The sequence below is a fragment of the Girardinichthys multiradiatus genome, chromosome 2, assembly GCF_021462225.1.
Source record: "Girardinichthys multiradiatus isolate DD_20200921_A chromosome 2, DD_fGirMul_XY1, whole genome shotgun sequence".
NCBI classification, from domain to species: domain Eukaryota; kingdom Metazoa; phylum Chordata; class Actinopteri; order Cyprinodontiformes; family Goodeidae; genus Girardinichthys; species Girardinichthys multiradiatus.
In genome coordinates this window covers 30,749,801-30,776,542 of record NC_061795.1, presented here as the reverse complement: position 1 = coordinate 30,776,542, position 26,742 = coordinate 30,749,801, and the positions used below count along the sequence as shown (strand labels likewise).

The 26,742-nt window shown below is 38.1% G+C and overlaps 1 protein-coding gene across 1 annotated transcript in view; it reads right to left on the bottom strand.

Moving 5' to 3' along the window:
• LOC124857843 (hepatocyte growth factor) overlaps positions 1-26,742 on the bottom strand; it is a 43,960-nt gene that overhangs the window by 3,727 nt on the left and 13,491 nt on the right. The window contains exons 8-19 of the mRNA XM_047349372.1: positions 26,614-26,734; positions 25,760-25,878; positions 15,092-15,257; positions 14,860-14,993; positions 11,135-11,228; positions 8,376-8,506; positions 6,452-6,481; positions 5,869-5,983; positions 3,573-3,647; positions 3,325-3,474; positions 3,106-3,212; positions 389-531 (exon numbers count right to left, since the gene is read on the bottom strand). Coding sequence (XP_047205328.1) covers positions 389-531; positions 3,106-3,212; positions 3,325-3,474; positions 3,573-3,647; positions 5,869-5,983; positions 6,452-6,481; positions 8,376-8,506; positions 11,135-11,228; positions 14,860-14,993; positions 15,092-15,257; positions 25,760-25,878; positions 26,614-26,734 — 1,385 coding nt within the window. The remainder of the gene's footprint in view (positions 1-388; positions 532-3,105; positions 3,213-3,324; positions 3,475-3,572; positions 3,648-5,868; positions 5,984-6,451; positions 6,482-8,375; positions 8,507-11,134; positions 11,229-14,859; positions 14,994-15,091; positions 15,258-25,759; positions 25,879-26,613; positions 26,735-26,742) is intronic.

Genomic DNA, 26,742 nt, shown 5'->3' with positions numbered 1-26,742 from the left:
AACAGTCTCAGCGACGGGCTGCACCATCATGTTCGGATCTTTTACAAAGTAAAAGACATTAGAGGGCTTTGGATAGCTGATGAAATCTGCAGCAAGTCTCCAGCTGCTCTATTTACAGCAGACTGAAATATAAGCCAGTGGGTTCAAAAAACATTTGTTTGAGATTTAGATCAAGCTTGGCTTAGGAAGAAATGTGTTGGATCGAGGCGCTAAAGTCCATGTAGATTCACAGTGGGAGCAAGTATTTTATCTCCAGATCTTAATGCCTGTTCTCGTTTACCAACATGGTTGCTGTGACACCTTGCTGACTTCATATTTAAATGGTGAAACAGCTCAATGATAAATAATGCAATAAAAATGTTTCCAAAAATGGTTTCTGATGGTGTACCTCACACACTCCCTCGTTCCTTTTCCCTCCTGCACAGATCTTGGTGTTGGTGATGTGGAAGTTCCCTCTGTGCATTTCTCTGCACCTACCACTTCCCACAATGGGCAAGTCCACAGCCTTCAGGATGTCATCATGACCAGTGCCTAAAAGAAAAGATATAAGCTTGTTATTACTGTCAGGTTTTTGTTTCTAACGTACAGTTCAAAGAGCACAACAGGACTGCAATATTACATACACATTTAGCTACACCCTTTTAAATGCCTATTAACATCAATCACAACTAAGCAAACCTCATTGCCGCAACTCAATGCATTTTGATATCTACCCATGGTATAGACAACTTGCTGTGGTCAGAGGAGAATGGGCAGATTGGTTCAAAATGATAAGAATATCAACTCAAATAACCACTCATGCAACCAATGTGTGCAGAATATCTCAATGCAATAACTTGCTCACCAAACTGATACAATAAAAGATAATAAAAAAAAAACAAAAAAAAAAACGTTGACGGATTTGATGAGTCTTGTTTTCAATTGCAAAATGCAACTGGTAGGGTTAAATTTAGTGTACAAACATGATAGCATGGATAAATCCTACATTGTATCAGCAGTTCAGGTTGCTGCTGGTGGTGTGATGGTATGAGGGATATTATCTTGAAAGACTTTGGGCCCCTTAAAAACAGCTGAGCATTGTTCAAATGACCCGGCCTTCAAGAGTGTTTTGCTGACCGTCCCTGTAAGACCACATTTTACCCATCTTCTTCTTTTAGTAGAATAACGCAAAATTTAACAAAGTTCAAATCATCTCATACTGGCTTATAGTACATGACAATGAGTTCACTCTACTAAAATGGCCTCCACAGTTACAAAATATCAATCCAATAGAGTACCTTCACAATGTCACAGGAGATTTGCATCATGTATGTGCAGCTGACAAATCTTCAACCACTACATGATGCTACCATGTCAATATAAACCAAAATCTTTGAAGAATGATTCCAACAACTTATTGAATTTATGACACAAAGAATTATTTTAGTTAAAAAGGCAAAAGAAGCTAAATCTGGTACTAAAAAGGAGTCCCAAAAAGGGGACTGAGTGTACAGTGCCATCCACACTCATCGGCACCCCTGGTAAAGACGTTTAAAAGCCGAACAATTAGAGAGAACCGATCAAGGTTTTCCTAGCCAGTGACTATTTTTTATGTGCTGATTTCAATTTTTACTGATTCAGTTTTTTTTTTTTACTAATGAAAACATCTCATGAAAGAGTAAAACAAACTGTACTCCAGCACATCTGAATACAATGGAAAATTTCAGCTTTATACTCATTAATGCATCAAAGCATATGGCCCCAACCAGATTTTCTTTTCTTTTATTCATTAAAAAGAAAATGAAAGTGCATGGGGTTGGGGTTGGCTGATGCATTTAAAGACAGGAAATGATGGGAGTTTAATGCATTTAATGAACAAGAACGTACATGCATTTGACTTGCTGAATACTGTTTAGAGCCAATTAAAGGTAAACCGGCCGCTACTGATCTCTGGCTGATAGGTTGATGCATTTCTAGTAAAAAGCAACGCAATCTTCTATTGCAAAAACATGATCCCAAACCAAAAACATGTAAATATTCAACCTTTAGTCTGGTTACATTAATTCAGTGTGATAAAAAATCCCACCAAATATTATGATTTTACATCTGTTAAACCACATTTCCCTTGATTTGGACATTCAGACTTTTTAAATTGTTATCTTGCTTAAAGACAATAATGCAACCCATTTTAGTTTAACAGGACTTCCATGACCTTTGGGAGAGAAATGGGCCCACAGCATAACAGATCCTCCCCTATACTTAACAGCACAAATCAGGTGCTTTTCCACATAATATATTCTCTATTTTTGTGTTGTGCACTGTAAATACAACATTCTTTGCAACAAAATCCGTGTATGCATGCATACAACAGCTGTATTACAGCTTGTCTGCTGCCAACAACTTAATGCTCACCTTCTACAAATGATACACTTGGCCCCGTCTGTCAGTGTTTAACCGTATTTTTTTCCTAGATGCAGCTACTGCCTGAGCTTTTACTGTGACTAACTGTATGGGCTCTTTCATACTCTAAACTTGAAAACTGGCTCAGAGTTCATCTGTCTTTCTTTCCTACATGAAGCCATTAAAGGAGCTACACTCAATAACATTTTACTTTTCCTTCCCATAGAAAGTTTCCCTGGATCATTGCTTCTCTGTTCTTTTTGTGTCTCTGCTCTGTTCTCTCAAACCCCAGCTGGTCGTGGCAGATGGCCGCTCACACTGAGCCTGGTTCTGCTGGGGGTTTCTTCCTGTTGAAAGGGAGGTTTCCTCTCCACTGTCGCTACATGCATGCTTAGTATGAGGGATTGCTGCAAAGTCAACGCCAGTGACTGTCCACTGTCGCTACATGCTCATCCAGGAGGAGTGAATGCTACAAGTCACTGACTCAATGCAATCTGCTGGGTTTCCTTAGATAGAAAAACGTTTTAACCAATTTGAATAAATAGCTGAATCTGACTGCACTGTTCGATAGATAGCATTAATTGGAATGTATGTACTTGACTTGAAATCTGTATGATTCGATTGAACAGACTTTTTGAAGTGCCTTGAGACAAAATGTGTTGTGAATTGGCGCTATATAAATAAAACTGAATTGAATTGAATTGCAGTAAATATAATTATTAATACCTTTTGTCTCTCCCCATCCATACATTTTACACATCGTTCCCTCTGGGATAGAACATCCAGCCACAGGCAGCTGAATTGTGTGGACATTGTCTGCAGGACGGGCGGGCCTGGACATAATTAATGCACAAGTGGAATTAAAAACATAAAAAAAATTAAGATACAGGAAATAAAAATTTATGTTTAAATAAAACTGAAAATGGTTGTCTCCAAAGCACCAACTTTGAGAGCCTCAGGAGGGCCAAGCTAGATCCGTCGGGACCACATATCACTTGAGCTATCCTAACTTCCTGTCTCTTAGATCTGTCAGGAGATCCTTCTCGAAGATCAGAGACACCCAGCCACACCCGATACTCACTGAGGTCTGGAATGCTGAAGAGATACATGAAGCAAGCCAAATTTAAATTGAAAAACAGTTATTTTTTATTAGCAGAGAATTAAAAGTGAAAGTAAGCAATAATATGAAATACCAGGAGGAGAAGCATTGTCTGTCAGTAAGTACCCACTCCTCTCGCACAAGCGAACCACCGCACCAGTGCACAGATCTGGGAATAACACAAAACCCAAAAGCTAAATGATACATGAAACCAAGATATCTGTTGCCTTTTGGATTTAATATATGATTAGCACAAAGTACATTATGAAATGAACCTCAAGACAAGCTACAGTCCCCTCCACAATTAGTGGTGCCACTGATAAAGGTTTTATATTCAAGTAACTAAGAATAATTTTTTTTTAAACTTTTTTTCTTCTTTTATATTGTTCTTTTGATAGACACCTATCTCATTTCCTATTTAAAATAAACCTCTTAATTAAATTTTCATTCTGCCAGGGGTTTTGGTGGGAGTTATTAAACCTTGGGTCTACCTGTATACAGTGGCTTGTAAAAGTATTCATGCCACTTGAAATCGTCCATATATTGTCGTATTACAACCACAAACATAAATATATTTTGTTGGACTTTTATGTGAAAGACCAACACAAAGTGGTATACAACTGTGAAGTGGAATGGAAATTATACATGATTTCTTTTTTTGTTTTGTTTTTACAAATAAAAAACTGAAAAGGGCATTGTATAAAAGTATTTAGCCCCTGCGAGTTAATACTTTGTGGAACCACCTTTTGCTGCAATTACACCTGCAAGTGTTTTAGAGTATGTCTCTACCAGCTTTGCACATCTAGTGACTGAAATTTTTGCCCATTCTCCTTTGCAAAACAGCTCAAGCTCAGTCAGATGAGATGGAGAGCATTTGTGAACAGCAGTTTTCAGATCTTGCCACAGATTCTCAATTGGGTTTAGGTCTGGACTTTGACTGGGCCATTCTAACACATTAATATGTTTTGTTTTAAACCATTCCATTGTAGCCCTGGTTTATGTTTACAGTCGTTGTCCTGCTGGAAGGTGAACCTCTGCCCCAATCTCAAGTCTTTTGCAGACTCAAACAGGTTTTCTTCCAAGATTGCCCTGTATTTGGATCCATCCATCTTCCCAACAACTCTGACCACCTTCCCTGTCCCTGCTGAAGAGAAGCACCTCCAGAGCATGATGCTGTCACCACCATATTTGACTGGGGATGGTGTGTTCAGAGTGATGTGCAGTGTTAGTTCCCACACATAGTATTTTGCATTTTGGCCAAAACGTTCAATTTTGGGTTTGTCTGACCAAAGCACCTTCTTCCACATGTTTGCTGTGTCCCCAACATGGCTTCTGGCAAACTGCAAATGGGACTTCTTATGGTTTTCTTTCAACAATGGATTTCTTCTTGTCACTCTTCCATAACGACCTTGTTTGTGCAGTGCACGACCGCAGTTGTCCTGTGGACAGATTCCCCCAGACAGATTTATGAAAAGTTCTAATGGGCCTCTTTTCTGCCTATCTGATGAGTGCTCTCCTTGTTTGGCCTGTAAGTTTAGGTGGACGGCCATGTCTTGGTAGCTTGACAGTTGTGCCATACTCTTTCCATTTCGGGATGATGGACTGAACAGTGCTTCATGAGATGTTAAAGTTTGGGGAATCTTTTTTATAACATAAACCTGCTTTAAACTTCTCCACAACTTTATCCCTGACCTTTCTGGTGTGTTCCTTGGACTTCATGATGGTGTTTGTTCCCCAGTATTCTCTTAACCAACCTATGAGGCCATCACAGAGCTGCCATATTTTTACTGAGATTAGATTACTCTATTTAGTCATTAGCAATCATCAGACAACTAGTGAAGGCAATTGGTTGCATTCAGAGTAAAAGGGGCTGAATACGTTTGCACACTGCACGTTTCAATTTTTATTTGTGAAAAATGTTTTAAATCTTGTATAATTTTCTTTCCACTTCACAATTGTATACCACTTTGTGTGGTTTTTCACATAAAATTCCAATAAAATATATTTATGTTTGTGGTTGTAATGTCACAATATGTGGAAAAGTTCAAGGGGTATGAATACTTTTACAGGCCACTGTATAGTCACAGCAATCACTTCAGTTAAGTGACAAACAAGGCTTGATGAGGTACCAGTTTTATCCTGCAACCACAAAGAGTGAGGAGGATAGTAAGGGAGGTAAAATAAACTCTGCAAATCTAACAGTTGTATTTACACTTACTTTTTTCTTCAAGTGGTCCCTTCATTTTTAACTCTGCAAATTATGATTGCAAATGTTTATTGGCAATGTTACTAAGCTACTAAAATTGTATGGAAATCCTGGACTAAACAATTTGTTTTGTTCTTCCTGATTGTGGGAGCAAAATACAGTATATAAAACTGAAATGCTTTACCCTTTCTGTATGCTGACCATCCAGCTGCCGTCTGATATGCCAACTGGAGCCCCTCCCACGATCCTTGTTCTTTTATGGACAAAACACCTCACAGGGGTTGGCTCAGCTACAAAGACTGAAACACACATACACACAACCATGCAAACACATGAAAACAGTCATTTTATTGTGTCTTTTTTTTTTTTGGAGAATATAGACAATAAATGCAACTTAAATTATAAATGTGAATTCAGTGTCACAGGCTGATTTTAATACTGACATGCTGCTTAAACAGTCGCTATACAAGAGGCACTTCATTCATAATAACATATATCTAGTTCTTCTCATATCAAACGTCTCAAGAACTGGGGATTTATTTGTACTTAAATGTAAAAGAAACAGTCATATAATAAGAACAACTCACAGACACAAATACACATTGAAGGAGGGCAATAGCTGTCACTACAAACACAGCCTCGCCTAATGTACCATGATGGTAGAATATAAAATGGACATCATCGAATTCTGAAGAAATACAACTAGTCTGAGATGCTATCAAACACAGATCACTGGCTTAGCGGCTCATAGAGACACAATCACTCACCAGCTGGAATGGTGTTTTGTAAAGTATCACCTGTGGTGAGGAGAGGAGAGAAACATGTTGTTTTAAGTTAATTAGAAGCAATAACAGGCGGAAGCACTGTCCATTTCATAAAGTTCATACAATTACAGCCATCTCTATGTATTTTAAAAAACATTTACTGGATGTTGTTAAGCTTAATTGGCCACACTGAAGAAAGTTTAAGCTGTTAAAGACTTTAAGTTCTTTATTTGGAGGAAGACAAAGTTACAGGGGCAAATTTTGGTTTAGCTTGTTAGTCTCATATGAAGAATAAGATACACCTGCTTTATTTGAATGGCATGGTCTCATGTATTCACCATTCTGAACAGTTCTCACATTTCCCCATAGTGCTTTGACTGTGAGCTTTGAAGGTTTATTTTGTACCTCCCATAACATCATGTGTGTCTCAAGAAGTCAGGTGAAGAAACAACTAGAAAGACTGAACTGGAATAAGGCTGCAGGTCCAGATGGTGTGAGCACCAGAGTCCTGAAGGCCTGTGCAGAGCAGCTCTGTGGGAATCTGGAGCACCTCTTCAACCTTAGCCTGTCCCAGAGGAAGGTTCCAGTGTTGTGGAAGACCTCTTATCTTGTTTTGGTACCAAAGAAAACTCACCCCTCAATCCTCAATGACTATAGACCTGTTGCCCTAAAATCCCACATCATGAAGGTCCTACAGAGACTCCTGTTGGCCCATCTGAGTAAGCAAACAATAAACGATCAGGAAACTTTTCAGTTTGCTTATCGCTGTGGAGTTGGAGTTGAAGATGCCATCATACACCTGCTTCAACAAACCCACTGTCATCTGGACAAAGCCAGCAGCACTGTGAGGATCATGTTCTTTGATTTCTCCAGAACATTTAACACAATTCAGCCTGATTTGCATTGTCAGAAACTCCAGAAGACTCAGGTGGAGGCCTCAACAATCTCCTGGATCAAAGACTACCTGACAGACAGAACACAGTTTGCGAGACTGAAGGGTTGTGAGTCTAACCAGGTAGTCAGCAGCACAGGAGCACCACAGGGGACTGTACTCTGACCATTTTTTTTCACTATGTACACCTGAGACTTCCAGTACAAGACAGACTCCTGTCATCTGCAGAAATTCTCGGATGATTCTGCAGTTGTAGGGTGGATGGCTCTGTTCCGGGGGACTCATCTGGAACTTCTGGAGATCATTCTAAAGAAGGATTATTCATAAAATGAAGAAAGGTCTGGAGAGCCCTGAGCATCCTCTTCATGAGACTGTTGTACAACAACAGAGTGTCTTCAGTCAGAGTCTTCTTCAGAGGAGCTACAGGAAATCCTTCCTGTCCACAGCCATCAGCATCTACAACAGCTCTTTGGCGAAACCTGCATAATATGAGCTACAACCACATTTAATTTCCCTTTGGAATTCATAAATAATATTTTTGAATTGTATTGAATTCTTCTCACTGTGTGTGCAAGAGCAACACATGCATATATCTGAAAATGTTCTCATGTCTTGCCTTTCTACTGGTAATATTTTTTTTTACTAAAACTGATTATACAATTGTGAAGAGTGGCTCTTTTTAAAAAAAACAATATTTCTCAAAATATATACATATATAAATATACTCAAAGATTGGATCTTTCTAAAATGTTCAGAGTGAGAATATGCTACTCAAAATAAATGTGTTAATATTTAAAGGCTTTTTTATACATCTTTACAAGTGGTTGCCTGTATTTGTGGAGGATTATATGCATTTATAAGTGAGAGCGTACATGAGGCGACAAACTTCTGAGAGAAAAAGCTAATTTTTGTTAGTTTAGTCTTTGATCTAAAAGAATGATAAATCGTCAGTTTGAAGTTTTCTCATAATTTGTCAGTGTAAGGGAGATTGCACATTTTTTATGGTACTGCATGAGTACCCATTCATGTACTTACAAGGCTTTATGTTGCAGTAGTCCCAGCTAATGGCAGAATTGTTGATGAAACACCAGGGACCATGTTTGTCCTTATCAGGATTTCTGCAGAAGTTTCCCTCAAGACCAGCCATCAGCATGCCCCTCTCGCCACTGGACAAACAAAGAGAAAGACCTTACTTAATCTTTAATCAACATCCGGTTCAAGTGTCAAAGATAATGTTCACAACAGACATTATTATTTAGCTCTACCGTGGAAAGTTAAAAAGAGATTTTTCAGTAATAAACAATAGTACCACCTCAAATGCCAAGTGCTACCACTCAGGCACTCATTTTATAAAAACAAGAAGTGAATATCATTTACAGATGATTAGAACAATCTCTGGATTCATGGTGTCCATGGATGTCCATGAATGACCCATTATTTAACATAACATGGAGAGGTTTTCAAAAGAACAGACCTATTAACAGCATACTGTTGAAATGCATGGCTTATTGAACAATTTCTCCCACAAAGAGTGGTCATTTTTATACAACAAAGATGCATGCAAGAAATGCAGGTGAACTCCATGGAAATGAACGAAATAGGAAAGATACCCCAAGTAGGCAGTTACAGCCAGCTCACCAAGATGACCACAACTCTTGTTTGTGAGAATATCAGATAAGATAATGTTTTTTAAAGTGTTTTTTAATCCTCTTTTTGGTCCTCTGTTATTATAATACCTCTGCTGCTGTCTCCAGACCATGCTAAATCAAGAACTGCTTTCTCCTAATGTTCCTACTGTTTATTTAGCCATGATAATTAGCTTTAGCTGATAAAGTTTGAGTGGCATGACAGATGGTGTCCTCAGTATAACTTTTTGGCTGCTACATTACTCTAGTGTAGTTAAACCCTCTCAAGTAAAACATGAAAGGAATATGTGAAGAAAAAGGGAGACTCGCACAACCATTCCAGGGCTTGCTAATGTGAAGCATAGCATAACAAATACATTTGAAATCCCTCCATACGGTTCTGTTTTTTCACTACTTCTGCTACTGCTCTCGAACACATTTCCTCTCAACTTCTTCCTCACCGCAGGATAAATTACCATATATATCTCTTAACTTTATGAACTGAAAATCAAGCTGGAGACTTTGCTATCAGTAATTTTGTCTTGGGTAAACATAGTGTTAAGCATTAATGCAGAGTTCTGTGTTCCAAACATAACCCCATCACTCATTGGTTAATCTTGTCTGTTTTCTCAGCTGCATTCTTGATGTCTTTTGCATATCTGTTTCAGTACTTTGAAATGTTTTGCCAATTTTGACATATAATTACACAATAAACGCCCAATAATATGGCCCAAAGCATTTAAGTCGTTGCTTGATTCCTGTTTATTTAAAGTTTGAAGATCATGACAGCAAGCACAAGGTATGTTAGTTGTTCATTATTATATTATTTGTGGATGTGTACAGGGTTCATGAAAGTAACGTTAAAGGCCTGTTAAGACTGTTTTATTGTAAATACAGCTGCCCAAATTGCCGTGCCAAAAAAATGGTTGCTTTTGCATTCATGTTAAATATCGGGAGGATAGACAGTTTCATATAGTTAAGCTGTTATTTAAATACATTTCTGTTTAAATACGTTTAATAGTACCTAATGCAAATCTAAAAGAAACTTTTGTTTGTTTATGTGTAAGAGCAAAGCAGTAGTTTGATGATTCTGCTTTTTTTGTTTATAGCTTTTAAACATAAAATTGTGTTATGAAGCATCACTGCGACAACCATCATTATTTTTCCTGAATTTCCCCACTGTGGGACAATAAAGCGTATTTCTGTTTTATTCAGCCAGGGATGCTACAAAATGTTTTTAAAATTGATGATACATGGCCTTGAATGAATTCAGCCAAAAAGAATCTGGATACTCGGTCTACTTAATCTATACAGCTGAATAGGCTTTCTCTGTTCAAACGAGATAAGACGATAATCTCAAAAGTAATTACTCACTAAATTCTCCTACATTTACTTTTCATGCAGACTCAAAATACTTTTTCTTCCTCCAAATTTACCAACAATATTAAAACATCAAAACACGGTGAAAGGAAAGTGAGACAAAATTCATGGTTTTCAGTTAAAGCAAGCTTGAGTTCCAAATCTATGTTTATATGTGTTATATTTCTCACACTACGAGTTCCTGACCATGACCTATGACGCATAGGCAGGAGCCAGGCAGGGGATCTGAGTAGCTTTGAAGTTACTACAAAGGGGGGAGTTTGGGGTCAAAGGTGAGGTCTGAAGTGCATATCCCTCCACTAAGTTATCCCAGTTTTTCATTCCTTCTGAGTTAGGTCATCTTCAGTGGAAAACAAAGCTGGTTGTTCTGAGATGCTGGAGAAGCTATAGTCACAGTAGCCAGTTTCTCCTCCTGGAAACAAGAAACTTACTATGGGGGACTTACAACAAAATGACTTATGTAAAGGTCAATATAGGTTGTCTCTCTGCACACCAACATGTTTAAGGTTTGCACAACTGGCTCTTAAATATAAATAAATATTTATCCAATATTTGTCATAAAAATGCTAATCCGATTATCATAGGATTTATTTGATATCACTGAGCTGTTAAAAATCCTATATATGTTCCAAGGCTCTGGTGGTTAACATCCTTTAGAAGTTGTGTTACATCTCTGTTTTAGGCAGAGATGCATGTCTGTGATTTATTAACGGTGCAGGTCTGTGTTTTACATCATAAAGTTTGGAAAAGTTATTAGGCAGGGAAGGAGGAGCGATTCAGTGAACCGACCTGTTGCTGTGGTCTCGCCAGGGAGCACAGGGCAGGTTTGATCTAGTCCTTGACTGCTCTCCTTGGTAATTCTCTCCAAAGCCAAAGAAGCAGTCTGGGTTTGCACACAAAAGTGGGGGACAAAATAAGAAAGACATTTCAGATATGTTTTTTCTATACTGAAAACATACAACGCAGTCTTTAAAAACATGCTTTCTTCACTGAAACCTCTGCTTGTATTTTGCCTGTTCTAGGGTATAATGTCTTGCATTGCAATAAAAAGAAAAAATAAGGGCATTACATTTTTAAACAGCACAAATTTTAGTACAAAATCATGCAAACAACTGAACAAGTATAGTGCCTTGCTAAGTGTTCATACAACGTTAAAGTGGAGGGAGTATGGGAAGAAACTTGTGCCATCAGAAACTGAATTTGAATTGCTCTGACTGAATTTGTATTTGCGTAATTTGAAATTAAATGCATTGGTTTGAAAATGAATTTCACTAAATTGAAACCGAATTTTATGGTTTGAAACTGAATTCATTGGCTTTTGAAATGTATTTCGTTGTATTAAAAAATAATTTTGACTACTTTCACTTTCAGGTCTGTAATTCAATTTCAGTTCCAAAATTCAGTTTTTTGTGTCACACATCCAGGGTCCTTGAGGATAGCCACAGATTAATCAAACAGATTCATCGATTTACATTTCACATCAGGTTAAACTTCCTTTACGGCATGTTGAGCTGGAGCAGTACAGCTTACATGAGCTTAGCGGATGTCAATCACCAAGTCAAATGAACATCTATAAGAAGCGTCATGTAAACAAATGATGGTCAAACAGTAACACTTATGCTACCTGTAGCTATTAGTTAAACATACCAGATTAGCATAGTGTACCGCCGGTGTTACGTCAGTCTGCGTTTCTCTAATTTTCACCTCAGCGTAACTTCTGTTGCCTAGCAACCGTGTTAGTGTGAAGCCGAACAAATGGAGCCTGAAGGTTAATAACGCTATCTCTACTGTAAATAACTACATGGTTTTTATTTACCCTTTTATATATTGCTGATTGCTTATAGTGCTGTTTTGTTTTAAAATGTTATTGTTTTATGAACTTGTTCATTATTCAGCCATTTAAAATGTTGAAAATATTGCTTGCGTTCATAGATATAAAAATCTAACACTAGATAAAATACATTGACAAATACCATTTGATAAATTTATTTGTAAAGCTTTCAACAACTTAAACACTAACATGTTAACTTTAGGAACAAAGTTTAAATCAGTTTATTTGCAGAGCATAATAATAATAATTATCATTATTATAATAAATAAACCAAACATTAATATTAGATTTCATCTGACTGAATTATATCTGTTTAACTTCCACCCATTGGGGAAACCCAGTGGGATTTTGAAAACAATGTGCTAGGAGTCAGCTGTTCTCTCGGGGTTTAGCGCACCTCAACCACCCGGTCAGCTGACAGCTGGCGAGGCGAGCAGCTGCTGGGGCAGCGGACGAACACATCGGCGCATTTGTGTAATTAAGCGATATCTTGATAAACTGATCAGATATTTTAGGTTTACACAACTACATTCTTGTCTAAAAATATAGTAAAAGTTCAGTTTCACAGAATGCGCAATATATGCAATTTTATTCACAACTTTTTTCTGTCCTCTGGCCTTTGCTACTTTGAGCAATCTACTTCGACCTGCAATGAATCATGGGATATGGTGGGACACGGAGGATACACCGGACCCATCCTTCAAATCTGGGGATAAGCAGGACGCATTTGTTGGAACTGGAGATTGGACAGCATTCATCGCCTCATCCAGGACGTTATCGGCCTACAAATGTGTCCTTCAAAGGATGTAGTCCTGAATTTGGACACAGCAATAGTGAATGACATCCGTGAATCAGTAAATCTCTTTGATTAATCTGTGGCTTCAAGAACCCGGATGTGGGACACAAAAACTGAATTTTGGAACTGAAATTGAATTTCAGACCTGAAAGTGAAAGTAATCAAACTGAATTTTCAATACAAACCAAAATAATTTTCAAAGCAAACAAATTCAGTTTTAAACCATTATATTCAGGTTCAGTTCAGTGAAATTCATTTTCAAACCAATGCTTTTAATTTCAAATTACACAAATACAGATTCAGTCTGAGCAATTCAAATGCAGTTTCTGATGGCACAAGTTTCTTCCCATAAGGGAGATATAAAAAAAACTATTTACAAATAAAAGGTTGTGACATGCACTTATCTTCATATCCTTTTAATTTAATAAGAACTTAATTTCAGTTTTGCTTGTGTCTGATAACAGAAGAACCTAAAGGCTATACCACAAGCAGTTCAGTTGAAAGTTTACCACAAGCTGTATAGGGGGCACAGCAAAACATTAAAATCAAATTTCTGGGCCTTTATATAAAACTATATGTGCGAAGGAAAGCTTATACTACATATCATCTTGAAAACAACATCCCTACTCATAATGGTGGAAGCAGCATGGTGTAGGGGCGTGTTTCTTGAGCAGGAACATAGCACATAGATTTCATAGGTAGTTGGATGGAGCTTAATGCATGGCATTCTGGAAGAAGACCTGTTGGAGGCTGCATATTTCTTCAGAATAGGACAGAGGTTCACCTTCCAACAGGATATAGACTCAAAACATGAAGTGGTTTTGATTAAAGCATATTAAGGTGTTAGAATGCCCCAGTTAGACCAGATCTAAATCCAATTGAAACATTATGGCTTACAAAGTGAGAACCCATGCATATACTTTTATAAGTAAGAAATTTTGAGTGTATTGTGTACTGCACCTATTTTTCTTACATCTTCACAATTATGTGCTACTTATGCTGGTCTATCTTTGGCTGTACTGTAACAAACTGTGAAAAACTTCAAGGGGTATGAATATTTTTGCAAGGCACTTTGTTGTAGGCTTGCTACTGGAAGCTAATAATTCAATGCATTAATGGCAAAACTCATATCCTTCTGTCAAACTTCACATTAATGTAAACTTAAGCACTAGAATATACAAATTATTGGAGTAATGTTGAATAATATTTGTAACAAACTGAGCCCCACCAAAAATAAATGGTATAAAAAAAGTATAAAAAACTTTGGTGCTTTAGCTGTCATGGCTGGATCTGAAACCCAAAAGATGGGAACGCAAAATAAGTCATCCAGTATGACTCCTTAGAGAAATATTGGACATAAATAAGTTATTAAGCTGTCTGTCATCCTACATTTTATTTCTATATGGGAATGTAGTCAACCCTCGAGGGTAAACCACAAAACAACCTCAGAGTCAGTTTTTATGCAAGGCCACAGAAACTAAAAAATATTCCTGAAAATCCCTTGGGAAATTTAAATGTGTGTAATCAGCCACGGATCTATATCTTTCCCTTTCAGAATTCTTCGGTACCCCAGAAAGAATCTGAACCAAGACTAATCCCTCAACTTCATCCTTCACTGTCCAATGAGACCAAGTTATCCCTAACTACTGTCAGATTTTATTTATGTGAGATTTGGTGGTCAGCCCTTCCCACAGTCCTGTAAGATTAGAGTTTTCCACAGGGATGCAGACGACCTTGGTTACAAACCAATATGTGTGGTACAGGGTCTCATATGAACTCTGCAATCTACAAAATATAAAAATACCAAATATTCCTCCATTTAAGGCTGAAAGAATATGCTTTCCCCTTGTTGCTTTCAGCATCAAATAAAGCTGCTGTGTCTCTCACCACTAACAGGACTGTTCTGGGCTCCGCACTGAGGGATGTGGGTGCAGGACATTGTGCGTACTCTTGGGTCTGTAGTGAAGCACCAGGGGAATTCTTGACCATCTGGATTCCGACAGTAGTTCTCTCTCAGGTCCCTGAAAAACAGTGAGGAAAAAAGTCATTGTGTTATTTACTCAGAGTGAACATTGGTGGGTGAGTGAGTGGAAGGCTTTCTCATGCAATTTTCACTCACTTGCAAGGGTAAGCTTCAGGTAAAAATGTGTGGTTATGGGGATACTGAGAATCCCAGCGTTGGCAGGCGAGTCCGCTGGGCGTCATGTCGGCTGTGCCTCTGTAACCCTCTACTGTGCCCTCATAACACTCAGTTGTCTCCACCACAGGACTTTTAGAAGGGGTTTCTGTGTAAGAGCTTAAAATGTTAAGTATGCTTGTCAAGGAAACAAGAACAGGAGGAGCATGATATTAGTTAGACAGGCTATTAAATCAAAATCTCCTGCTGAGTGAAAATCTGCTGTTTTCCTTTTAAGTATTACATGTCAAGTACTTTACCGTAACCTTACCTGAACTGCAATGTGTCATCTTAATCCCAGTTTGTTCACTTAAAACTATAATCTGTTTGATACAGTGAGTCGTGTTGCTGTCACTGATACTGCTCAGAAACACCATGTTTAGTGTTTCTCAGTTGCTTTTCACTCTCAAATGTTTATGTTTTAAATCCAGGGTTCTAAAATTGTGGTCCAAGTACTGGTGGTGGTACTTGGACTGCCTATAGAAGAGCTCTTCTTTAGGCAGTCCAACATACCACAGTGGGCAATCTTCACAATTAAATTTTAATGCCAACTATTTAAGTAGTAAAAAAATTAATGAATCAGCATTAAATCTACAGCTGATAAGCCAGAATATTCAAAAAGAGGAATAGCTGATGCACATTTGCTTCTAACAGATAGTACTGAAAAGGGAAGTATGGAGAACTGAAGCACACAACAGTGAATTGAGAGCAAGAGCTGGTGCCTACCTGCTGTGATCTATTTACATGTAAAGTGTTGGGACCCAGCCATGGATTTCAACATTAAAACTCCGGTCCGAACTCTTCTGGAACTTTTCAAAATAAAGTGCATTAACCTTCTTCCGGCACAGCCAGGAAACGCGATAACTGCGGACTTCCTGTATCGCCACTGCCCAAATAAAAGCACAGCTGTTGCTACATCCGCCCTCTTCCACACGGCTTTCGAAAGGGGCCGGATAGGGGAGACAAGCACGCTGATGTCTCTTTGCTGGCAAAAAGACATAAACTCTTCAACTGGATCCAAGAGTGTCATAAGATCACACGATCATATGCACAGGTTAAGTATGAGTGAATAACTGTTTGTGTACCCAGTATTCATTCATAAACATGGGAATTAAGGTACACGCCTGGCTTGACTTTCTCTCTCTGAGGCCTGCAGAAGCACACTGTCCCAGAGAAGTTCCCTACAGAGAAGCGGTCTCTATGAAGCCGAGCGGACCGGTCTCCCAGTCTGGAAGGAAGACAGCAGAGACACCATCACCGTGGTAACGGTAACGTGCAGTGCGGTTAGCAGGCAAAACGGGCCGTCTTTCATCCAAAGCCATGGAGGTCAGCTAGAAGCTAACCGTTTGATCACAGACCGGCCGACAGAACAGCCGCCACTCCCACAGCTAAGGAGGTTAGCTGGAAGCTAACCCTTTGTTCACAGAGCTCTCTTCAAACTTCAGCGTCGCTTGGACAACGTTCCTCATCACAGTTCATGAGGTTAAGTGTTTGGGCGGAAAAACATAGAAGCCATTTAGATTGAAATGATCTAAACATTTTTCATTTTATGAAGTTTGGTTTTGTTTGTGTTGAACTCAGCTATCTTGGTGCTAGTAGACTATCAGCAGCACACGTGCTCAGGTTCTGTTCTTTGTGCGTTTTTAAAGTTAAGACAAACTTTATTAAAGGGTGATTTTAAACAGAAGATTGATCATAATGCGCCATCCGCGCTTATGCATTTTAACCCTTTTATTAACGGTATTTTTTTAAAGGTGTGTGTTTGAATCTGGTGCTAAGCTAGCAGCTTCTTTGTTAGCTTAACTGCTAACAGCTAAGGACACATCCTTGCTGCCAAGTAATATTTACCTAGAAAGGTTTAGTTTTCAATCCAGTAAATAATGTGTCCCTAACATCATTTTACTAAATTTGATAACTAGAAAACACCATTAAGCCCCATTTCTCCAGAAAGATTTGTCTCTTTTCCAAAATATTCCCTTAATAAGATTTCTTCAAATATTATTTTAATAAATAAAGGCAGCTAATGAGACACCGTTGAGAAAATGGTCATCCAGAAGGTTGGTTTTATTCAGCAGATCATTATTTAAAACATTATTTTATTAAAATAATATTTTGATCTTGCATTGTGAATGGTTGTCTAAACGTTTGCTGATTATTGCCTAAATTGGTTCCAAGAGTAACTTAACTTAATTTCCAGATTCTTGAAGATAATCCTTGGTTCTCAAACATAAACATTGCATGGTAATGTTGCATCACTCTATGGTCATGGTTTCAATCATCTTTAATCAACTTGTTTATATTGTACATAGCCCATTAGTCTTCATTATTCTTTAATTCTGCTTGGTAGTTTAGTTGGATTGTTTTAGCATAGTAAAGGGTTTGTTGATTGAAATATGTTTGACTTTGAGTTGACTTATTTTTGTAAATAAATTCTTGTATTTTAAGAAATTGTGTGAATTAATTCCATGTGTGTGCAGAGTTTTTGCTGTTCAATAATGTCAGAGCTCGTCTCACACCTTTCTATTTTGTCCTAATACCATCGCCTTACTGGGCTGGCATTCACAGGACAAACCTTAACAGACCGAAATATTATTTGATAAAATATTAAAATATTAATATTAAATAATATTCTCAGATTCATAATCCCAACAAAAGTCAGCATTTGCACCTAGGAATTAAATAAACCCAGCTTAACCTTGTTCAGTTTGTAATTGGAGAACCAAAAGGATATGTCAGTTGTCTTCAATGTCCAGACTAGACTGTTCTTTAGCATTGTATCTCTGTATTTTATTAATTTATAAACAACAGGAACATATTCATCAACAGCAGTTATGAATCTGTTTGTGTGTGAAAGATTTAATGAACAGAAACTACCATGTGCAAATAAGAGATTTATCACTGCATCTTTATTATGTTTTAAACATGAGGCAGACGATCATTAGATTTTGAAATCCATCCATGTGTAGTTTTCTCACTTGGAACTTGGAAATATTTACTTCAAACATTCAGTACATATGAATCCGAACAACTTTTTCTCCTATTTATAACATGACACAACAAACAAAAAAGTCCTAATCTTCCTCCCCTCTAAAGTAATAATAATATCTTGACAGTAAATGGGTACTTGGAACATTTTAGGTTTTATCGAGATGATCATCGTAATAATTATATGGACAACCTCTATTTCTAATAGCATCACACCCACACTTAAATCGTGTTCCTGTGTTTGAATTACCTGTATTGGATCTGTATCGTTGTATTCTCTTTAAGTTTTTTTCTGTTTTCTTGTATTGGTTGCTTGTATTTTATGTTGTAATTTCTATAGCACTTTGCCCCCTGGGTTTTAAAATATTCAGTAATAATACCAAATTTTAGATGGTCAGAGTTTTCTACTTAAGTGTAAAAGTAAGGTTCATTAAAGATTATAAAATGTCTGGCATCTCTGTGTCTAATAAATGAACCAAAGTTGAATCCTTAATATGCATTTTATCTAATGCCTATAGGGTCTACTTTTGCGATTGCAAACTAAGGCCAGACTGCATTAAAACAAAAACAGGGTAAGCGTGGTCCTATGTTATGCTTCAGTTCTTTTTTCTGTGGTTCTCAACCAGACGCCCACTTGCTCCATTTTCCAAGGATCAAGACGTTGACAGCTAACATACAAACCACAGCTTTCAACTGGTACTCCACAAACCAGTTTGTGACAGCACAGTGTTTGGGTTGGTCTTGACATCACATCCCAAAAATCAGCCTTTATTTACATTTGCTGGCCATGCCTGCCTGTCCTAAAGCACTTCCTTTCAATGATCTTTGAAACACATGGAAAAAATTTAAATGAAATCCAAAATGAAACAAATGCACGATTCATAGTAGCACCTCTCCTTTTAACTTGGAAAAGAGTACATATAATGGTTAAAAGATTGGTTTAAATTTGCCTGGAGCAAAAGGGTGACTGATGACAACAGATTTCAACACCATGGGAACACAATGTGGGGGGAAATAAATAAAGAAACACAGATTAAAAACATGTCCCATCATCTGCACTGGAATGCCTAATTAGTTTTCGATGGATTTAGTTTTACTGAATAACAAATACATTTCCTTTATTCTTAGGCATGCAAAAATATGGTCAGTCAAACACACTTTACAACATTGACTATTGTATCACTATAAATTGGCCTGGGTCTGTTAAAGGCCAGTATCAAAGTTCATAAAGGTTTTAAAACCACAAATATTTTCCATCATTTCATTCTCACAGTTTAGAGTGTAAAATGTCAGTGCTGTCTCCAGCTTTCTGTTTCTTTAGGCTTTTGCCTTTCAGGAGTCACCACAGCGAGTCATTTGTTTCCATCTAACCCTGTCTTCTGCATCTTGTTTTCTCACACCAACTAACTTAATGTCTTCTTTCACTCCATCCATTATTCTCCTTTTTGGTGTTCCTGTAGGTCTACTGCCTGGCAGTTCCAGCCTCAGTATCCTTTTACCGATGTACTCACTATCCCTCCACTTTCCATGTTCCGACAGTCTCAATCTGGCCTCTCTGGTTTTATCTCCAATACATCAAACATGAGCTGTCCCTCTGATGTACTCATTATTGATCCTATCTATCTTCCTCACTCCCAACCTATGTCTTCTACACCATTCCTTTCATTCAGGCTGATAATCTTTTATCACACAACACACCTGATACTTTTCTCCACCCGTTCCAATCTGCTAGGACAGATTTCTTCACCTCTTTTCCACACTCACCGTTGCTCTGGACGGTTGGCCCTAGGTACTTAAAATCCTCCATCTTCTTTATCTCTCTTTTCTGTAACCTCACAGCTCCGCTTGGGTCTTTGCCATTCAAACACATGTATTCTGATTTGCTCCAGCTAAACTTAATTCCCCTCCTTTTCAAGCCAAACTTCCATCTCTCTAGATTTTCTTCTGCCTGTTCCCTGCTCCCATCAAAGATCCCAATGTCATCTGCAAACATAGTCCATCAAGATTCCTGTCTAACCTCAGCTGTCAAACTGTCCACCACAACAGCAAACAAAAAGGGGCTCAGAGCTGATCCTTGAAGCAGTCCTCCTTCCACCTTAGACTCCTCTTTCACATCTACTGCACACCTAACTACTGTCTTACAGCTCTCATTCATGTCCTGCACCATTCTAACATACTTCTCTGCTACTCCAGACTTCCACATACAATACCACAGCTCCTCTCTCCACTCCTTCTCAAAGAGGATGAAAACATCAATGACTGACTATGGCCTGCTCATTCTTTGACTAATTTGGTCCTCAAATCATTAGCACAGCACCATTAGCACAGAAGGGTAGGGAAATGTGTGAGCAGCACGTACACAAGCGTGACTGATAGCGCTAAGATATTCCTTCGGGCTCTGATTGGTAGTTTCTGATCGGAGCAGAATATTTCTGCAAATGGCAGTTGGACCACTGGAATGAGTCAGAGGAACTTTTTTTTTCACAGATAATCTGTCTCATGTTATACTGTCAGGATATAGTGACATTCTTAACAAATATGTAAAAAATACACATTTACCAAAGTTACCTACTGCAGCTTTAAGGTAATGCTGCTTTAAAATTTGTTGGCAAGTCAAAAACAGCGTGTCTGTTCAGGAGCAGACTAAAGGCTTAATATTCAAGCAAATAGTTGGACTAAATAACCAGCTAGGTATTGGTCGATTCTCAGTGTTACTCAACAAAGAGCAGAATAGCAGAAAGTTATATATCTTTTGCAATAAGGAAGTTTACCCAATTACTAGCACTACATGTAATATGTGTTTATTCAAAATGTTTGCTTTATCCTATTTATCAGAAAAAGAATAAATAAATGTTATATATAACAGTAAGAAAGCTGTAACAATATAATGTCATTGCTGCTGCAGTAGGAATAACTCAAACTCTTCTATTTCAACTAACATTATTTAGATCAGGCTATAATTTTTATCTTATGTCAATAGCATTAAACCGTGATATGTCCATTCAAGGTAATTATAACATGGGAATCTAATAGCTGCCCATCCTTACTGTAGAAAACAACAGAACGCCATAGTTTTATGTGTAATCGTACAAAAAAATTACTTCAAACAAAATTTGTTTAGTTTGATCATTTATGTCCAATTTATCCAAATGGGTGGGTGAGGATATTTTAAAAACAGATACGATGAAATGCATAGAAGCTTAACTTGTTTTAGCAACTAGAATGTACAATATATTGTAAAAAAAAAATCAGTTTTGGTAGGATAACAAAATGCAATGTCAGAACTTTACAAATGAAGAAATATGTTGTGATTACTATTAGCGGAAGGCCATCCAAAAAAGAAATAAAATAGGATGAGTATAAACGTTTTTCTAACCCTAACCCCAACCCGTCTGAATGTACTGAATGTTAATATGGACATCCTTCATACTGCTGAGTACATATTATCAAAAACTAAAGCAGACGGTATTCTAAAAATCCAACAAAATAAATAAATAAATTTTTCAACAATTACACTGTGTCTTCACCTCAGGTCTTCTGTTAACTTGAGTGTTGCACATTATGGTTTTATACTAAAATCCATATTCCTGGATTTAGAATAGGTGGGGATGTTTTGTTTGTGATAGTGTTTAATTGGAGGTTTGTCAGCAACCTAGTTTCAGCAGAATATCTCCCTCTATGGGTCTCTTTTGAGAGCACAATGAGAAAAATAAAGCAGAAACCTCATTTATGTTATCTGTTCACAGAAAGGGCACAGGCAAGTCACAAGTTCAGTAGCCTGTCCACAAGTACATGCAAAAACATCTTCAAGTTTCTCTTTAATGTGCCTAAAAATAGACACACACCAGTTTGACAGTAAACAAAAGAAGGGGCCTTTCAGTGGACCATTTATCCATTTCTGTTTGTCTTGCTTTGTCCTCATGGCCCTGTTTTGATTAAGACTAAATGGATCGTAAACTTGGGCTGTTACCAAAAAACTCCCATATCAATAACCAAGCAGGAGAGATTGAGTGCAAGGGGTGGACGACAGTTTTTACAGGGGAAAAAAGAAGAGAAATAGTGAACCACTAAGTCCATATGGATCATTGCCATCAGGCAAACATGCTGCCAGAACTGCGGATAATTCTTGAAGGTCAGCCGGCCAGTCACATATTTTGAGAGAATAAATCTGAGCCTGATACAATGCTTTACAAAAGTTGTCACGGAGTGACATTTTAGGACTTTGTTTGTGGCTTTGTGTTTGTTTACCTTTTGCTTAGATGTTTTTATTTTGGTTTTCGTATCATGTTTTCTTTTCTCCCTCTTCCGCCTCCTAGTGTTTACTTCTTAAGTTATTTTATGGTTGTTTTCTTATTACTTTGTATGGTTTATTATTATTATTATTATTATTGTAATTATTATAGTTCTTGGTCTTCCCTGGATTCTCTAGTTTTATTTCTCTTTAGTATCTTTGTGTTTTATTGTGTTTTATTATTTGTTCCTTTGCACTCTTCTTGTTTACTAGTTTATTTTCTGTTTCCTTTCCAGTTAATTCAGTCAGTGTGGTTAGGTTTGTTTACTTTTGTATTCAGGTTTTATTTATGGGTTCTTTGTTTGTTCTTAGGTTGTTATTGTTGTTCCTATGTTCTCTCTAGTTTCTCTGTTTACTTTAGTCATGATTATTCTAGTTTTCTTATTCCCCATTTGATCCCCCCATTATCTTTGTCTATAGGTTTGCTTGGTCTGTGTTTCTGTTTGTTACTTTGCCCATGCTCATTCTTCGTATTTGTTTCACCTATTCCTTCTGCCCTCCTGCCTCCTTGTCACACCTGTTCCCTGTTTTCTCTGATTACCTGCCCTTTGTTATCCCTCAGTATATTAGTTGGTTTTTTGTCATTGTTTGTTGCTGTTTCCTTGTGTTTGTCATACCCTGTTCTCAACCCACATATTTGTGCTGAGTTTTTCCATGTTCCTGCAGAACCTATCTTGTAAGTTTTTGAATCTGGACTTTGTATCTGCAGTGCCTTGTTTGGTTTCGTTGATAACTTCTGGAAATAAAGCTGAAAACCTTTTACAACATGTTGCTGCCCAGCTCATGTCTGCACTTCTGTCCGCCCGCAAACCACGTAATGACAAAAGTATGCAAACACCTTGAACATCCTAATGTTTTTCACATGTTAACCACAAACCAATGCATTGAAACTTAAAGATTAAAAATAGGATGTCATCAAAGGTCATGTATAGGGATGGGTACTTTAACATTTGAACCAATACTGTACCGATACTCAACAGTACCAGTTTTTGGTACTTTTGTGTGTGTTTATGAAGTAATAAATGTTAATTCGTTTAATAATACAATCTCAAAAATGTTTTAGCTGCATGTCAGGGGCAGGGCATGAAACACTTGGGCTATTTTGTGTACTTCTACCTTCGCTATATGTACCAGGAGTAGGAGAGTTAGCCCTGCTGCTGCTCGCAGGAGAGTAAGTGCTGCTCAAAACTAAATTTGACGCTTTTTAGAACTGCAGATATTCTTGCCTGCTTTCTAGGTTTTGGCGGGCATGTTTTTCTGTCCGCTGTTTGGAGTGTGTTCAGCTTGTGTGTCAGCGTCAGCGTTGGTGACACAGAGTATAAGTGTGTTTTCGTCCAGCTTTTGTCAAGTTTGGCCATAGAAAGTAGAGTACTGATGACTCAGAGACAGAAATCCTTCACTACGTGATCTATTAAAATGAATGACATTAACTGTTTAAACATACTATTACTACATGTCGTGATCCTCTTGGGGGGGCGGGTGGGCGGTCTGGTTGGCCAGGTGGGGCACCCCTTTAGTGGTAGGAAGCGCTGCAGGTGCTTCCTCATATTAGAAGAATTCCTTCCGCTGGCCTTGCACATTGCATCACAAATATTGCAGCGAGCGTAATCTGCAACGCATTTTGAAAAGTGGAGCCATACTTTTAAGCGCTCTCTATCAGTCATGCTTGCTTTGTTGACAGTACCAGCGGCTACTGACGTCATTACGCTCTTGTGCGTGCAATGCTGTGTTCATGTCCGGTCTGGAAAATCGCACACTCTTCCACTGCCTCAGTGTCACAATGATGCGTTTAGGTACCAAAACATGGTACCGTTTGATTTTACATGAATTGGTACTCAGTAGTACCAACGGAATTCGGTCGGTACCAATAAAAGTACCGAATTCGGTACCCATCCCTAGTCATGTACATGTAAAAGTAGACAGAAAAAACTGATATAGTGTATTTTAATGTAAACCGTAGGTCTTGTACTCCAGTTAGAAGCACCCCTGTTCTCGCACACCTGAATGAAATGATTGGTTTATTTCTAGTCCACTGTAAAACGTCAAGACATACTGGGTTTGATTTAGGTTTGTTTTAATCAGGTCTGACCCAGTTCCCAGCTGAAGAAATGCACCCCCATAGCATGATTCTGCTACCACCATTTTTCATAAGCGCAAAGTGTGTTCAGGATGTTAGATTTCCACCTCGTGGCATTTTGCATGGTCAAAAAGTTCCATGTTAGTGTCATCTGACCAGAGCAGCTTCTTTCAAATGACTGCTCACGGCTGTGAATCTCTACAGGTTCTCCAGAGTTAATAGTGGCCTCTTGTTGTTTCCCTGATTATAGCTCCTTTTGTCTGGCCAGCCGACTTTGGTCATGTTTAAGTTTGCAATTGTATTGCATTCTTTCCACGATTGCACAGTGCTCATTGGGATGTTCAAAGCTTGGAAAATTACTTTATAAGTTATCTGTGTTTTGAATTTCTTCCCTGACCTGCCTGTTGTGTCCCTTGCTCATGATACATGTTGACTAATATTCACTAACTCTAACAACTCTTTAAAGGCTTCAAAAAACCCCTGTGTTAAACCTGAAATTAAACTCATGTAGATTCTATTTGCTAATTAGTTAACCTTTGAGTGCAAATGGTTGCACCTTGGATTTTAGCAAGAGGTATTAAAGTAAAGAGGCCTACACATGTAGATTGATGCAACACTTTTCAAAAACTGTTTAAAGTCAAGGGGTATGTTCACTTCTTGACCTGTTACTGATTGGTTAAGTATACATCGAGTAATCTCTGGTTTACTGTGAATGCAAAAAAAGACAAAGCACAACACCAGCTGCAACATTTGTTCTTAGACATCAATCGGACCTTTTGTATCAGGTGTATGAGGTGTATAAAAACAATCAGCATCCAAGTAAGAACCCTGTGTTTTGTCTGTATGAGTTACTGAAGGTTAATGTTAAGCAGTAACTGAGCTCTGTGCAGACAGAATACCACACCTAAGAGCTGGCATAGAATAATAAACAGCAGGCCCAGGGAGCTGTGAAAACTAAACATTTTGGCTATTGGAGAAGACATAACATAAAGACTAATTTGAGCGGGGGGCTAGCTGCATAGGTGTTCATGTAATGGTGTGTTTCCTAACATCAAGGAATATTCATATCAATATGGGGTAAAACAAATGCTACAGGAAGTTGTACATGTTGGAAAATTCAGTCAGGCATGACTGACAGCAAAAAGCCTCCATTCAAGACAAACACCTAATTTACGTCAAACGCAAATTTTTACTTGGCATTCTTACCTAAGGTTAATCCATTCAACCCCCACAAAAACAAACAAACCCTCATGCTTACCACAGACTTTGATGTCGCAGTACTCCCAGGGTATGTTGGGATCTGTGGTAAAGCACCAGGGTCTGTGACGTCCATCAGGGTTCCTACAGTAGTTATCATGTAGGCCTTTGTCAGGGTACCTACAAATACAATACTTTTAGTATGTAGACAAAGCTAAAAGTTGGATATAAAAGTTCTTTCTCCAGAGTGCACACTGGAATAATTTGAAAGAAAATACAATACTGCATGAATTTGAGGAGATGACTAGTTGTGAGCAGACACCATCTGTTTATCTGTTCAGAGCTCATAGAAATTAGGTGGATAATAAGTTGCATCAGTGCAGATGTTTAACAGTCAGTCATAACAAACTCCTGAGTCCCCTCAGGCCTGTTGCCTCTAGGCATGTAGAGTAAGGCTGTGGGTCCTGGGACCCAGTTTGTACAAATAGTGTGATGATTAGGGATGTGTTAATGAGTGTCAGCTAATCCATATCACCTGCCACTCAACTAGGTGGAACAATTGTGACAGACTCACAAAGCTGGCATGTACATATGTTGATACAAGCTAAGAAGATGCAAGGAATACTTAGACAAGTTGAAGAATATAGATTTCCTAATGCAGAAATGAGGGGACTTCCCAGCAGACCACACTTACAAAACACACATCTATGCTAGATTGTGATTACGTCCTTTGGGGAAGGGAATGTTTTCTTTGGCTGACTCAAAATCACTCAATCTAAAGTGAGCCACAACCTTATAAATCAGTTAAGGCAATATATTGTATATAGAAAACATTATTGCATGAACATATGAGCACTAAAGATAAAGCATGCAATTTGTGAGATGTGTGTGAGTTTGTATGTGTGGAAGGTTCACCTCTTTGGGTGGTAAGTATGCTTGTGAGGTTCATCCAGGTCCCACCGTTGGCATTCTTTCCCATTTTCTGTATAGTCCATTGGTCCTCTGTAATCTTCCCCATTGCAGGTTATACACTCAACTGCACGT